At 42.7% G+C, this 16,727-nt stretch overlaps 1 protein-coding gene and 1 long non-coding RNA gene across 9 annotated transcripts in view; one reads left to right on the top strand and one right to left on the bottom strand.

The window, feature by feature from the left end:
• Window positions 1-8,399, bottom strand: part of LOC119877617 — a 30,516-nt gene extending 22,117 nt beyond the window's left edge. For 2 of the 6 annotated variants that reach the window (XR_005379563.1, XR_005379558.1), the window contains exons 1-2: window positions 7,449-8,397; window positions 4,946-5,040 (exon numbers count right to left, since the gene is read on the bottom strand). This is a non-coding gene — a long non-coding RNA (uncharacterized LOC119877617). Of the gene's footprint in view, window positions 1-2,030; window positions 2,155-4,010; window positions 4,114-4,326; window positions 4,391-4,945; window positions 5,041-7,448 lie in introns of those variants that run through there. The other 4 variants (XR_005379561.1, XR_005379562.1, XR_005379560.1 and 1 more) reach the window with 4 other exon arrangements.
• Window positions 1-16,727, top strand: part of ATAD1 (ATPase family AAA domain containing 1) — a 61,737-nt gene that overhangs the window by 8,552 nt on the left and 36,458 nt on the right. Inside the window, exons 1-2 of one of the 3 annotated variants that reach the window (XM_038576046.1) lie at window positions 8,884-8,985; window positions 12,545-12,716. In XM_038576046.1, coding sequence (XP_038431974.1) covers window positions 12,555-12,716 — 162 coding nt within the window. In that variant the 5' untranslated portion in view covers window positions 8,884-8,985; window positions 12,545-12,554. Of the gene's footprint in view, window positions 1-8,883; window positions 8,986-12,544; window positions 12,717-15,709; window positions 15,887-16,727 lie in introns of those variants that run through there. The other 2 variants (XM_038576048.1, XM_038576047.1) reach the window with 2 other exon arrangements.

The following is a 16,727-nucleotide window of genomic DNA, read 5'->3' as shown; positions in this document are numbered from 1 at the left end:
AATAAATAAAATCTTTTTTTAAAAAAGAATAAATTTAACAAGACAGTATGTATGGTGACGGTGAAGGGACAGTCACATAGATCAACCATCCAGTGGAAGAGAACAAACAACCCAGAAGGTGATCCTCACAAATACGGCCAATTGATTTTTGACTAAGGTCCAAAGGATAGGCTTTTCCACAAAAGATGTTGGACATTTTAAGTAAGGTATACTTAAAAATGAACCACAACCTAAATCTCACCCTTTATACAAAAAATGAACTCAAAATGCTTCATAGATCTAAATAATAAAGTAGAAAACTTGCAGAAGAAACCTTTAAAGAGAGTCTTCATACCGCAAAGAGTTCTTACATGTAACTCAAAAACATGGTCCATAAACGAAAAAAAGTGATAAATTGGACTTGATCAAAATTTAAAACTTTACAAAATATACTGGTAAGAGCATAAAAAGATAAGTTACAATGACTAGAAGGAAACATTTGCAAATCATATACTGACAAGGCCTTGTATCTAGAATACATAAAGACTCTTGTCATAATTACCAAAAGCTGGCAACAGCCTAAATGTCCTTCAGTGGCTGAACAAACTGCAGTACAATGGAATACTACTCAGCGATAAAAATGAATTCATTTTTGAGGTATGCAACATCTTGGATGAATCTCAAAGGCATGCCGAATAAAAAAACCAACCCAGTCTCAAAAGGTCACATGCTGCATGATTTAATTGATATGTCATTCTCATAAAGACAAAACTACGGTGATGGAGAACAGATCCGTGTGGTTGCCGGGGGTTGAGGAGGTAATTACGAAGGAGTCACACAAAGTAGTTTTTTAGGCTAATGAAATTATGTATCTTGATTGTGGCGGTGGTGATCATAATTCAGAGAACAGTACACACGTCCATATGTGCACACACAGTCAAGTTTGCCACATGTTAATTTAAAATAAAACTCAAATAGGATATATTGTTGCTATAATATTTGAAAACAATTTTTATCAAGATAAGATCAAGATTCAGAAGCATCCATTAAGATTCTATGGCAGTTAATATTCCTTTCAATCCTGAGAGAAAGTGATTCTTTGAAATTATAACCTCCTAAAAATATATCTAGATCTTCCCTAACCATTTCTGTAACACTGGAGCAGGTGTTTTATCAAGAGGGAAATGCATGTGTCTTATCTTAATGTTGGTCTGTTACTTCAGTGAGACAGATGTGTTCCAAACTTAACACACCGCTCCGCAGGTCAATAGTCTATGAAATTAACAGTAAATTGTACCATGTAGAACAGGAATAGAATTTCTTAGTCCTGAATTTACTTCCTAGAGAATGAGATTTTAAAATCTTAAAAAAAAAAAAGAAGAGGTAAAAAAATTTTTTTTTCCTGTTACTAAAAGTACCAAAGGAACACTTAAGTAGAGATAAATCTATGTCCTTACTTCTACACTCTTCTCTTCATCTCTCAATTAAAACATGATTCATGAGAATCTACGTGTTTTCAAAATTTGTCGTGGTGATCTCTCACCAACTGGGGTGGTGATAAGTACGTTCCTGAAAAGTGTCTTGTTAGCCAGTGCTACTGCCTCTGGAGGTAAAACCCAGAAAGGCTATCCAGCATGTCACAGGCCACAGAGCTGGCCCTCTCATTTAGTAGTGTACTCAATAAACCACATCTTGCAGGCTTGAAACCATTTTGAGAGAGGCTGTATTTGTACCTGACGCTCTGTACTTGGCAATACTTTCCTTGTATCGGACACAGAGACAGAATTTGGAGATGGTCATTAAAATGAAGTGTTATAGACTGCCCCCCCCACCTTCCTATAGAATAAAGAGGAATGTTGTCCCCTGGAGAGGTTTTTACATGTCTCCTGCTTTTGTCTACGTGTGTGAGTTCTCATGCTGGAAATACTTATGATTCACTCAACTGAAGAAATAGGATTATTTACTCTTTCCCCCTCCCGCCTACGAAAAACCCCCAAACAATCACTGTATCTCGTGACTTCAGACACCACTCAAATTGTTTCCCTGTCTACCTCTGAGAGTTCCAGGAAAGGAGTGGGACACTAGCCTGTGAGGACAACATGATGAGAGACCATGGAAAACCAGTCTATCTAGCATGAGCCGGACTGAACGATGGGTGGATTGGAATGTGGAAGGTAGAACACTGTCCGGCCCGAGATTCAAGATTATCTAGACAGAATTCTCGAGTTGCTTTCAGCCAGTTAAGAATCAATAGCATCTCTTCTGCTTTTTGCACAACACCATGGGGGATAAACCACTGTTGGGGGAGGGAGGTCAACCTCATCCGCTTGTGTGGCCCTCCGTCTACCTAAGAACACAGAAGACATACAGAAATGGGTGTGGGCCAAGCCTCTGGCGCTGGGCCTCACTCAGCATTGGCGGCTCTCAGAATGGTTCTGGAGTTTAAACTTAATCAGCAGTGGACTGGAAAGGAGGAAGGTGTGTGAAATTCTAGCAGGTACAGTGTTTTGAAGCTGAGTGCGACTTTGAGCACGGCCTACTTAGTATATCTGATTTGTTTCCTGTACTTCTGTAACTCGAGTTATAGGCTTTTCTTTCTTTTCTTACTTGCACCTTTGTTTTGTTTTTCTGGTTCCAGAAACACTGACAATAAAAAGATGAGAATGTTAGCTTGCCAGTTGCTGGGCCTTTCTAGGGTGACAGAAGGTCTAAGATATATCTCCTTCTTAAACATCTAAAATCAGCAGGATTTGACCTTGTCTTTGCCTTTGAAAGCCATGTACTCAATCTCTAAACAGGATATAGCATTTCTTTTGCTCAGGAGAGCTCCCTCAATTTTAGGAGCATTTCCATGAGTTGCATATAGTGTTTTTTTTTTTTAATGTGTTGTGTGTGCTCAAATGAATTAAATTGTATATGAAGAATAACAGCTCTGATGTTTGATAGCCCCTAAGTGTAATAAGAAAGTTGTAGTTGGCAAAGAAAAGATTAGACAGGCCAAGTATCAACCTTTTAAATCTCCAGTGTGGTTCAGCTTCTTACCTTCACCCATTGAACTAATTTCTTTTTTTCTTTTTTTTTTTTTTCCATTGAACTAATTTCTTTCTCTTGTGCGAAACCCACTCAACAATCTAAGGGAGGAAGTTTTCCCCAAACAAATAATAAATGGGGATGAAATATAGGATAAACCTCTAGCCTGAAAAAAAAATCAATAGGACTTGTGAGGACTTGCATTTTTATAAGATGTTTTAGTCTTTAGAACTCCATGAGAGCAAGAACCATAAGCTCAATAAATGGCTGTTATTAGACAGATGGGAACGACAGCCAATATTGATAATGGTCTTCAGTGAACTGAGAAATATCCAGATAGCCATTTTCATGGATTGATCAATATTTTAAATTTAATTGTTGGTGGTCATAAGGATGGAGTCTTGTAGGTTTAATATAACTATCAAAAATGGTTTATTGACTATTAATCAGTAAGAGTCAGCCAGAGGGGTATATTAAGATTGAGAATCAGATAGTCAATTAGGTCAAAGATAGAGGCATGGCCTCTTCCCCAGTCAGAGAAAACATTTCCAGACAAGATGCTACGGTTATAACTTGAGATGTGAAGTCTTCATGCAAATACTAAGGGAATATGAGGAATCTTTGTCCTTACATACTTCTGGAAATAAGAGAACACCATTTGGTAGTATAATAAAAGCATCACCTGAGGTATTACAATGGCATATGCTTACTGAGCACTTGATAAATGCTAGGCATAGAGCTCAGCACTTTCTTGATACTGCCTCATTTAATTTTCATTGCAACTCCATGGCATGGCCAAATTAAAGATGGGAAAGTTGAGGCTTATCGAGCTTAATAACTTGCCCAAAGTCATAGAGCTAGTGAAAAACAGATTGTGCATTCAAACCTAGTTCTGTCAGACTGCATGTTCTTAAATCCTACAGGTACCAAGACTGATGGGATTGGTCTCTGGTGAGCACATCAGGAATGGACCTATCATGACAGGGCAATAATATACATACGTATGGTCAGTGAAATAGTTTTATTCCATGTCTCCGATCTGTGAACCATATGTCCTTCTTTCTGTTTTCTCCCTTGGCCAGGTTAAATCTGTAGGAATGGAGCCTAAAAAGCCCCATTAGATATGTCAGATTTGGGAGTGGGGGGCAGGAATCAAATAATTAAAACAGTAGTTGAGAGTGGAGGGATGGATGAAATCGGTGAAGGGGATTAGACTCCTGTTTATTAAATAAATAAGACATGGGGATGAAAAGTATGTCATAGGGAATATAGTCAACAGTATCGTAATAACCTTGCATGGTGACAGATGGTACCTACCCTTGCTGTGCTGAGTAGGGCGGAACGTGTAGAGCTGGGGAATCACTCTGTTGTACATCTGAAACTAACATAACATTGAGTGTCAACTATACTTCAATAAATAAATTTTAAAGAAGCACTTGTTAAGCCCCTCCTATGTCCTAGGCATCCTCTCTTGTCTCAAGAAGTTCACATCTGATAAGAGAATACAAGAACTTAAACCCCAATTAGAATTCTGTGAGATGAATACTGTGTCAGTGCTAAGTAGAGTGAATTCTGGGGGCTAACAAAATGGATTAGTGTTTAGTGTTTTTGTGCTTAGAAAATAAGAGACCTCGGAGCCTGCATCTCCCTCTGCCTGTGTCTCTGCCTCTCTCTCTCTCTCTCTCTCTCTCTGTGTGTGTGACTATCATTAAAAAAAAAAAAAAGAGATCTCAAATTCTTCCCATCCATTTTAGTTTCACATATGTTCCAGGGTTATAACTTATTCAGTTATAGGGAAATGAGGGGGGCAAAGGGGGGGAAATTATGCAATCTTCATTTCTAAAATGTTAAGCACCAGCATACATTCTTTTCCAAATACTTTCAAGGGCATTTTCCTAGAATCAGGTAAATGAGAGCAAGCAAGTGACCTACTTACAGCAATAAATGCTCCAGGTTATAAAGGATGGGAAGCCAAGTGCATCCTGGAAACCACAGCATCTGGTCTTGTTTTATGCTTCATCTATCAATCTGCTGTTACAGAAATTGAGAATTAATGTTTCAACTACTGTTTCTTCAGTTTTGGCTGATGAATTCATATCTTTGTCATTCTCACTCAATCCCTCACATCCCCTCTCCCATTGAAAAAAAGCATCTGGAAGAGTATTTATGAAGATCCTAAATGAATCCTAAGGAGATTACTCTTTCATCTATGCTTTAAAACTTCTACTGATGAGTCTGTAGTGGGGTTAGCCTTCTTCCCAAGCAATTCCGTTTTAATCAATCCTGACTTTCCCCAGATAGTATCATTTGAGCAGTATAATTTCAGTGCCACATTAAAGCCAAAAAACAAAGCACTGTGGATTTAAAATAAATATCCAAGTTCTAGGTGATGTTTATTGCTAGCATAAACTGTAAAAAAAAAAAAAAAAGTCCAACTGGCAGTCATGCTTAAGAAGGATTATAAAGCAATGTAAGATTGTGGCTTCGTGCTATGCGGATAACAATATAAAATTACATATGCACACGTTTTAAATTATGTATAAAATTCTAAAATGTAAAAGCATGAAAAGTAAATTTACAACATGTTCTTTGAACTTTGCTATTGCATCTGTTAGGTCTCTGTACTTTTTATAGAATGGAACTATCAATTCATCTTTCTACTCTTCCCATTCAGCCAAAATGTTAATTTTCCATGATTTTTGCCTTGATTCCATCTTATTCTTTCTATTGGAGCTTCAAGCAATTAAATCTCTGTCTTTCTCAGTGCTTTTATGCCTGCAGGTACAGCTTCATATTCTTGTTTTGCTTTTTTCTCCAACCATCCTATTTAACTTGTCAAAATAATAATGAAGATTATTCTTTCTGATGAAATATTTTTAAAAGAAACAAGGCTTCCGAGTGACTATCATACTGGCATAATTACTGCTATGTGATTCTATATTATTTGTTGAAGTTCTGCTCTTTCCAAATCACTGTCAAGACAATCATTTCTAATGAGCAACAAATAGGGTCAGGTTTGGTGTGTTTACTTAATCAAAAATTTCAGATTTGTTTCTCCTTTCAAAGAGATTTTATTCTGAATCTTATGAGATTTCCTTGCCTTGATTTTTTGGTATATATCAGCTGACTTAATGATTTGGCTGACCAGATAGGCTTTTGGGGCTGAGACATAAGAGATTTTTACAAAAATACATCTAATATCATCACTGACTAGGGAAGTTTCTCAAAGTATGATCCCAAATGACCTATATCCAAATCATCTCAGATGCTTATTCAAAATTCAAATCTCTGGATTAAAGCCTAAAACGGTTAAATGGGAGCTTCAAAGGCTATAGCCTAGGAATCTGCATTTTGCCAACCTGTCCCAAGTGAACAGACCCGCAGTGAAATCTGAGAACCCCTAAGGTAAGGAATCCCTTCCCCTTCAGGGTCCAGCGCAAAATTCACCTTGGCTGCAGAGTAAATTAATCACACTCCCATACAACTAACAAATGTAAAGGATAATTTAGTCCCATGTGGGAAGAATTACCATAAATTGTTTTAGGAGGCATTAAGAAAAAAAAAAACACAACAAAACCCAAAACCCAACTTTCTATAATAAATATAATAATTATTTTTAATATCTTGATTCTAATAATCACAGAGGGAAGGCCCAGAAAGTTTACCAAAAAAATCTGTTGTTATAATTTCTCGATTAATGTTATACATCATGAATTATTTATTGAGCCCCTACTGTGGGCCAAATATGGTGTTTTATGCTGCCAGGAATTATATAAAGCTATCCTGGGATGAAAAGCATATGTTCACTCAGCTCTATTCTGGAAGAACTTAGCTGACTTAGTGATAGCTGGAAATGAACATGCATGGTATGTGGGAAGACAGTAATTTGGTATCTGAGGACCCAGATATAAGAGGCTTCTTAAAAATTTGCTAAACGAAAATTAGGTCCAAAAGGGATAGGTACAGGTACTTGGTTTATAGCCAAACCACTGGAAAAGGAATGAGCAGCAGCATTTATTTGGGGGCATGTGGACTCATTATGGCCAGTCTTGACTACTTTACCCAACAACTTCTTGCACAATCACAGTCTGCGTGAACTGTCTGGGTGAACCACAGACTAGATGCAATCATATTGGGCTTTCCACCTCATTTTAGGATCCATTTAAGATGCCCCTAATTGAGGATCAAATCCTCATGGTTTGCCTGACTTCCTGTTTTAGCTTCCAAAATCCTATGTTCCAAAAACCTCTGTAGTGTCAGACAATCTGAGTAGATTGGTCACCCTGGTCCTTAGCATAAGGCAGGTGAGGTCTTACTGCTGCACTTTCACTCAGTGAATGATGGAAATCCACTACCATCTTGGATTTCTCAGGTCATTTTCTTTAGTGGTGAGCCTATCCTGGTGGGCCACCTGAAGCTCTTCCTTCAGTAATCTCTACCTTTTAGCTCTGTCAATGCACGTTCCCGGGAGCATCCCAAGCAGTAGTAACTCAGACCCAGGATAGTCCCAGGGAACCAACAGAGACTCTCTTCCAAAACTCAGCAAACCATGGTTTTGGTTTTGTAGATCATCGTCCTGGTCTCGCAATCATCCTGTTTTCCCCAGAGTTCTGTCTCCCCTCTCTATACAGGGAGTCCGGTTCTCTTAAACTTAGCTTCGTTATCATGCAGCCAAAAGCGCTAAATTCCATCCTGATTCCCGTTGACGAATCCACAATTTTAAGATGCTTGCACACCCTTGACGTCCCAACCTCGCCCTGTGAAGATTTCGGATTTTGTCATTTCATGGTCTTCTTTCAACAAAGCCTTTAAGTACAGCTGGCGTGAAATGACCCTCTGGAAGAGAAAGCGTGGTGTGTACGTGTGTGTGTATGTGTGGCGGAGGGGGGGGAGGGTCCCTGTATTAAATCCGATTCCAGCGAAGCTTGCCATTGAAAGTACATACATTCGGGAAAGTTTCTCTCCCTAAGCCTCATCATTTGCTCGTATGTATTGAAACAGAAGATCGGGGATGCCCTGGGGGGCTCAGCAGTTGAGCATCTGCCTTCCACCCAGGGCGTGACCCTGGAGTCCTGGGATCGAGTTCCACCTCAGGTCGGGCTCCCTGCGTGGAGCCTGCTTCTCCCTCTGCCTGTGTCTCTGCCTCTCTCTCTGTGTCTTTCATGAATGAATGAATGAATGAATGAATGAATAATAATAAATAGAAAGCATTAGATCGTGGCGATTTCTGAGGATGGATGGAAAAATAAATAAATATAAGAAAAGCATTAGATCGTGGCTACTTCTGAAGATGGATGAAAAAATAAACAGACAAACAAAAGCATTAGATCGTGGCGACTTCCGAGGCCTGCCGGCTGGAGCGCGGGGCGGCGGGGGCGGCGGGGGCGGCGGGGGCCCGGGGACCGCCGACCCCAGGCCCGGCGCGGGCCCGAGGCGCGCCCCGCTTCTCCTTCGCGTCCGCAGGCGCCGGCTCCCTGGGGACCTCCTGGGTGACGTCCCGTCGCTGCCTCCGGGGAGGGGAAGGTGTGCAGGAAACAGGCAGGTCCCCGAGATGCAAATCGCGGCTCCAGACCACCCGGGGCGTCCGGCCCGCGGGCCCGCTCGGGTGCCCCGCGCCGCCCTGTCGCACGGTTTCCGGCGCCGCCGCAGGTGCGGGTCGGCGCGGAGACGCGGGAGGAGGGCGCGCTCACCCCGGAAACTGAAAGTCGCCCCCGCAGCCCGCGAGCGCGCGGGGGCCGCCCGGGACCCCAGGAGCCACGCTCAGAGCGCCGGCGAGGGCCGCGGGCCGACGCCGAGAGCCGCAGCCGCCCGCCGCCACGGCGGACGCCCCGGAAGTGCGCCCCCGCGCGCGGGCGGCGCATGCGCCGAGCGAGGGGGCGGGTCGCGGCTGCCGCCGGAAGCACTCCCTCCCAGGCGGCGTTTCCTTCCGGTGCGAGGCTGGCCGACGGCTCCTGCTGCCTCAGTGTCCGCCCCGGGGTGAGTAGCGGGCTCCTCCGGGGCCTCGTGGGACGAGGCGGGATGCCGCCCAGCTCCCGTGGGGGGCGGCCGGGATCTGGGAGGCCGCGCGAGCAAGGTCACCGCGCCGCCCCCGCCCCCGGTGCCGACGCCGGCTTCCCGCAGCCCTTGGTTGGTGTCCCGCAGGTTCACCTCCAAGGGCGTCCCGGGCCTCGCTTGGCTTCCGGCCCGGCCTGGGCCCTGGGGGTCCCCCAGCGCGGCCCCTCGCTTGTGCCGGCGGGCGCGGGAGTCCCCGTGGGCGCGGCCCGGGCGGGCTCTGGCGGAGGACGGTGCTCGTGGTCACAGCCTGCCGTGATCTCCGTGGCGGCCGGCGGGCGCGTCCCCGGGGCTGTCCCTGATCCCGTCCCCGATCCCGGCCGTGTCCCCGGTCCCGTCCCCGAGCCCGGCCCCGTCCCCGAGCCCGTCCCCAGTCCCGTCCCCAGTCCCGTCCCCGAGCCCGTCCCCGAGCCCGTCCCCGGGCTCGTCCCCGGCCGTGTCCCCGGTCCCGTCCCCGGTCCCGTCCCCGGGCTCGTCCCCGGCCGTGTCCCCGGTCCCGTCCCCGTCCCGCCCCCCGTCCCGTCCCCGGGGCTCCCTGCCTGCGGGGCTGGGCCTTCGGGGTCGGGAGACACTTCCCTCCGACCCTGCGGTGAACGAGGGCGGAGAGCCTGGGTCTCGCCCCGCCGGGTCGCCGTGCGCTCGCTGCCGTTTCCTGCCCAGACACGGAGCGCGGGTGAGACGCGAGCCCCTCGGGTCCCGTCCGCCGCACCTGCGGCCCCGCCCCGCGGAGCTCCTGCCGCGTTTCCTTCGCGTTCGTACGCGCCCGGCTGCGTATCCCTGTTGGTGTTTCCCGCTGGCCGGACCGGAGTGCGCGGCGTCGGCCACCCGGCCTGTGGGTGCTGGGCGAGCGCACGGCGGAGCGCCTGCCCGGAGGCCGCCGGTAGGAGCCGAGGCCCTCGCACGAGACGGGAGAGCCAGGCGGAGGCTTTGTTCACGGGGTCCGAACCTTGTCATCGTCGGCCACCGGGATGCGCTGAAGCCCGCCCCAGCTGTCGGGTCGGTCGGCGTCGGCGGGCCTCCGCTAGATGGCGGCTCCCGCCCCGCGAACCCCAGCTCCGTGACTACGGGACAGCGTCTTACTCGCATGCCTCCGGTTTTCACAGATGAACTTCGTAGAGCCTTGGGTTGTTGCCTGATGGTTTATTTCCATCTTTGAGTAATAATATCCCCGCCTAATGTTATCACATCTTACAGCTGCACTTTTTGTTTGTTTGTTTGTTTAGAATTTTATTTATGTATTTATTCATGAGAGACACAGAGGAAGAGAGAGAGAGAGGCAGAGACCCAGACAGGGGGAGAAGCAGGCTCCACGCAGGGAGCCCGACGTGGGACTCGATCCCGGACCCCGGGGTCACACCCTGGGCCGCAGGCGGGCACTAAACCGCCGAGCCACCTGGGCCGCCCTCCAGCTGCGCTTTCCATTTTATTCTGTTGCAATGAAAGCTCGAGAAGTCAATTTTTTACTCACAAGAAGTGGAGTATTGTTAACTCCCCTGTAGGACTCCACGCTGATGGATGAAAGCACACTTGAATTTGTTGCATGAGGAGAGACTCTAATTAGGTGGATTTTCCTCCCTAGCTCTGTTTGTAAAGATGTAATTAATATAATAATAATAACTGCACTTTGTGTGCCCTGAGGAAAATAACTGTGTCTTAGCTATTATTGTATGCCCAGCCTATAGGAGGCATGATAAATACCTGTTGGGTGGGTAAACCACTTAATGTCTCTAGGTCACAGGTTCTTCATCTGAAATGAAGGCTTTTGATTATTCTGCTGTTGAGTGTAAGTTAAATAACATACTATTGTGAAGTAAGTGGCCCCTGGTAATGTAGGAACGTGGAACCCTTGGCTTTTTTTGGGAAATCGTTCAGTCTGGCGACAGCTTCGTCGTAATGATGGAGTGGGAAGTGTTTCTGCAGTTGCAGTTTATCTGTTGAACAGATAGCCACTGAATAGCTGCTCTTGTGTGTGACAGAAAGATGGAGGAGATATAAATCCTGTTTATAAGGATTTGACTTCTAGTTGAATACAGTGAGTATTATAGAAGTTCAGCAGTGGGGCCAAATGGATGATGTAGAGCATTAACGTGATCTGAAAGCTTCGATGGAGCCGCTGAAGTTGGTGTTTGAAGTTTGGATAGAATTTGACTGATCCTAATGAAGGGAAAGAAATGGCCTATCCAGGGTACCAGGCAGATACAGTGGAGGGAAGATACACACGGCGTTGTCAGATGCCGGTGACTCCTCCAGCTGTTGACAGTTCTCTTAAGTGGTGAGAAGTAAAATGCTTAGACGTTACTCTTTGGGGCTACGTTAGGATGCTCTGGGACACTTGGAAATCCTGTAAATAAAGGGAAAGCTTTGGAGTCTCTTTTATCAGGGAGAAGTATATGCTCCTGAATGGAAGCAGGGAGGGAACTAAGAGGAATTTAAAAATTGTTGAAGCTATTCCAGAGGGAGGGACATAAAGAAGATCTTTAATTGAGTAGTAGTAGGGATAAGAGAAACTAATTTTAGTGGAAGGACTCCACTAAAGAAAAAGATACTGGTCTCTGCAGTTTATCTGTTGCGGAGCCGTCTGTGCAGATTCTGGTTAATCCTTTTTATACGAGTGCAGAATACATTCTCTCTCTTTTTCACATAGTCCAGTTCTGTGAGAGAATAATGTTGCTGTTAGAAGCTGAGAGCCTGTATTCCAAACTGTGACAGTCCCATCAGCCCTAACACCCTTATTCTCCTGGGTAGTTACTGCCTTTGACAGGGGCGTGTGTGCCTTCTGCAAACCGTATGTGACTGCCGTTGCAGCTCACAGATGTAGGGAAACATAGGCTTGCTGCCTCTTTTCTTCTCGTCTTAGGCGAGTAGTACTGTGTTCTTGTGATTCAGAAATTTTTGAAGATTCTGTTGCTTCATGTTTAACTGGGTGGTTGGAAATAATAGGGTGGCCCAAAAAATTTAATGCCACTTGTTAATAGAGAAAACGGCATGTTTACATTTAAGCAGGCCTTGAAAACCTGAAAAGTAAGCCTGAGGAGAAAGCGAGTCTGTTCAGTTTGAATTTCACTCAAAAACTAACCTGCTGTACATTGTACGTAATAGGAGAAGTTCTTATCATCGCATTAATAAAGTATTTCAGTGATAGGCCGCCTTTTCTTCAGTTGGATTAGTGGTATAGTCATTAGATCCTTAGATTTTCTGAAATAGTTACTTAAAAGCTGTAAAAGAGTAAGTATCTTAAGATGTTGACTGCATTTTTCAAATAAAGTCGTCTACTTAAATTATCTGAGCTTTCAATAAGGTTCATTAAAAAGTCTAATAAACCTCAGTTTTTAGTATGTTCATTTTTCCTTAAAACACTTTAAGGCAAGAGATGTTGAATTTGACTAAAAGTTACTTTTTCTTGCTGAGTTTAAGCTGCTTATCAGTCTCCCAATTGTAATGAATCTAGTTATTACTTAGTAACATTTCTGTTTGTTTTTTTAAGGTTAATCAAGATGGTACATGCTGAAGCCTTTTCTCGTCCTTTGAGTCGGAACGAAGTTGTCGGTTTAATTTTCCGTTTGACGATATTTGGTGCAGTAACATACTTTACAATCAAATGGATGGTAGATGCAATTGATCCAACCAGGAAGCAAAAAGTAGAAGCTCAGAAACAGGTATGACTAAAATGTTTAAGGATCATTTTTATTGTAGCTAGCTTGTATTTTCATAAAACTAAGGATATAGTAGAATTAGAAAATAATAAGTTCTCTAAGACCTATGTGAAAATGTGTTGGAACATCATATTTAAGTTTTTTTTAATATACCTTTTTTTTTTAAGATTTTATTTATTTATTCATGAGACCCACACAGAGAGGCAGAGACACAGCCAGAGGGGAGAAGCAGGCTCCATGCAGGAACTCCATGCAGTTCCACATTGCATGGATGCGATGTGGAACTCGATCCCAAGGTAGACACTCAACCCCTGAGCCACCCAGGCATCCCTTTAATTTCATTATTCCTAAAAAAAGTATTCATTTTTCAAATTCTTTCTGTGTAACTTATCAGGATAAAAAGTGGTGAAGAATAAAGATCTTCCAGTATTTTGTTGTGAACATCTTCTTTAGGATATTTTTGTCAGCTAATGAATGAGGGAATCTAGGTAAAATTTTTCAACAGACTAAACAAAAATTTATCTTTAGTGATGGTATGCATTTTGCTTTGCACAGCATTTGAAATGTGGCTAATACTGATCAGCTGTCGGTCTTATACTCACAAACTCACTAATTTCTAATTAAGAAATTGCTAAATCTTATTAATATAAGTCTCAGGGGGTTTTTGTTTGTTTTTTTTTTTCAGTAACTGCCTCTTGTGGTCGTTTTCTTATTAGGACGATATATTTGTTTGGGTTTCTGTTCTTCCTCAAAAAAGTAAAAGCCCTAAAGGAGCCTTGCAAGTTTTTCTTTCTGTTTTAGGGCAAGATGTTCATGTTCATCAATGTTTAGATTCCTTCTGTGTGTTGTGACTGTGATGCACTCAGTAAACATTTCCTGAGCTCCTAGCAAATTCTTGGTGCCAAGGATAAAAGATAAACAAATTTTGTTCTTTCAAAATGCTGTAGGCTAGTGTGGCAAACAGGAATGTAAATAAATGACTGCTTTATGGTGCTACCCATAGCTCTTAAATCAGTGAAAATCAGTTTCATGAATATTGCTTACTGTTTGTATCCAAAAAAGCAATTTGAACAGCTGTGAGTTTGTTCTCTGCATTTGATTATAAAATAGTTGACTCGGGTCTAGATGATATCATACTATCAGTCAATTTACAACTCCCTTAGAAGTCTGACCAGTGCAGTTTGTCTGTGTATGTGTGTTTTAAGTAAGTATATCCATGTGTCTTCAGAAGTGCAGCTTTTCCCACCATCTACACTATGCAAGTCAGTTTAAATCTGAGGTCAAAGTATTGATAAGTCAAACCACTTTGAGAAGTTTTAAAAGCAGAGATGTGCCTATTAGAGAATTTTGTATTTTATTTTCTTGGCTTCTAAGAGCTCCTGGAACACACATGTTATGGAAGACATAGAAAGCCAAACAGAAATATTAAATGATAAATTAATGGATTGTTACCTTTAAGCCTTTGTTGGAAATCATATATGCAATATAGTTGTAAATATCAGGTATACAAAGCATTAGACTCAACATCTGTCCCATAGTGCCCTTGGTAGGGTAAAAAGACTTGTCCATGATAATGTAAGTTATAATAGTAGCATATTCTAATTGCCTAATGAATAGACAGAAGCTGTGGTATTTAGAGAAAGCGGCAGCACTGATGATTGAGGAATTAGTAGTTGAGGACAGCTTCATGAAAGAGTCTGGCCGCTAGGACAGGCAAGGGCAGTTGAAGTAGCAAGATCACGAACAGGATCAGGACAGGTATAGGAAAAACAAGACCTGTTCTGGGAGCAGTAAACAGACTAGTCAGATTGGAGTGGAGGATTTATGCAACTAACTAATAGGACTTGGAGGAAGCAGTAAGAGATTAAAGGGTAAAGTCAGGGAAGAGACCTCTGCTTCTTTAATCTGTTCTTTTTGGTGGGTGGACAAAGGCTGATAAGAAAAAATGGCACAGCATTTTACAAGTCAACATTAGCCAAGAAGGAGGTGTGCTGTTTGCTAGGTCAGGGGCTCTAGCTTCTCTGATAGCCTTCCTTTTTTCCCTTCTTACCTCCAGCCAGTGTTGAAGTACACTACTGACCAGTTGAAGTCTTCTGTGTAGGCGGTGTAAACTATTACATTGTCAAACTGCCTAGTAAAGATTTTTAGTGAGTGAGTGATATGCAAAGGAATGTTTTAAGGATAGTTCATCTCACAGTAGTATATGGCAGGAACGGGAGTTAGATCTGTATGGACTTGCATAGACAAGCGGACTGCAGTAGGCCTGGGGGTGAGAAAAGGAATGGAATGGGTGAAATAGACTAATCAGAATGAATGCTAGAAGGATTTTGTGATGATATGGGGGGAAAAAAAGGACATATTACATACAAATGAATCCAAGATTTTTCTGGAGTCCTTGAAGCCTCATAGTACCTTTCATAGAGGTTTAGAAACTGAAGATAGAGCAAGTTTACAGAGAGATGATATTTGATTTGGGCATATTGAGTTTGTGCTGGTGGTAGGCATCCGGGGAAAATGTTCATCCAGCAGTTAATGGTAGGTCTAAATCTCAGAGAAAATGTGGATCCTTGGAGGTTCCTCATCAGATGGTCATAAGTAGTTTGGCTCCTTAGAGAAGTGAGTCTCACTGGGATGCGGAGGCCTCAGGATTATTCTTGTGTAGATATGTATCATTTATGGGGTTTTCCCTAAACCACTCCTCCACCATCCTCCTACCACCATCAGGATTTATACATTCAAGTCTTGACAGTTTTCATGTAGTTGTTACTATGATAGATGCTGATGACTGTATATTGGAAGTGATGAGGTCTCTAAAGGAGATGCCATCAAACACCGTAAATAGTAGGCTGAAGAGTAAGCCTTCATTTAGGGAACGGAAAATGAAGTGAGGTCAGTGAAGGATGAACAGATTGGTTAGGATAACTATGTGCCCGGACTGCCTTTCCTGCTTAAAACAACTAAACGATCTAAATAAAATATTTTTTAATCTTTTTAAGGGTGTTCATGAGCTAGCAAGAAAGTAAGAAATTCAGATAAAAACTGAGGGTAAAAACTGAAAAAGATAAGATGAGCCAGCTTTCACATTGGAGGGAATTTGCTGAACCTGCTGAATTTGGACGTCTATTTTTATGGCCCAGAAGAGCTCAGGATAGAAAACACAGGACCATTCCAAGGTAGGGTATCTCATAGACAGTACTCCCATAAATCTTTGACTCCTAAAAAAGTATACCCTCTTTGGTAATTTACCTAAAGATAAAGATGTAAGAATGGTTTGAAAAAGAGAAATTTAGGCCATATACTAGTGACACATATAAATTGTAGATACAGAAAGGTTGAAAATAAAAGGATAGAAAAATGCCTATACCATACAAATACAATGCTGGTTGAACAAAAATAAACTTTAAGGCAAAAATACCATTAGAGAAAATAAGATTCATTACAGAACGATTAAAGATTCAATTCAACAAGAAATGTAACATTTTATATTTGTGTGCATCTGTTAATATAGCCTCAAAATACATAAGGCAAAAAGCTGGTAGAACTGTAGGAAGAAATAACATATCCATCATCATGGTGGAAGGTTTTTAACATTGCTTTCAGTAATTGGTAGATGAAATATTTAAATCTTTTTTTTCCAGTATAATTAACATACGATGTTATATTAGCTTCAGGTGTAAAATATAGTGATTCAGCAATTCTGTATATTACTCAGGTGCTCGTGATAAGTGTATTCTTAATCCCATTCACCTGTTTCACTCCTTTCCCCACCTACCTACCCACTTCTACTCTGGTAACCATCATTTTGTTCTCTGTAATTGAGTCTGTTTTTTAGTTTGTCTCTTTTTCACTCTGTTCGTTTGGGTTTTTTCTTATATTCCATATATGGTATTTGTCTTTTTCTGGTTGACTAATTTCACTTAGCATTATACCCTCTGGGTCCATCCATGTTGTCATGAATGGAAAGCTTTCATTTTTTTTTTTTATGACCGAGTAATATTCTATTATTACTATTAT

This window comes from Canis lupus, chromosome 26 (genome assembly GCF_011100685.1).
Source record: "Canis lupus familiaris isolate Mischka breed German Shepherd chromosome 26, alternate assembly UU_Cfam_GSD_1.0, whole genome shotgun sequence".
Lineage (NCBI taxonomy): Eukaryota > Metazoa > Chordata > Mammalia > Carnivora > Canidae > Canis > Canis lupus.
This window is presented reverse-complemented; position numbering and strand designations above follow the sequence as displayed.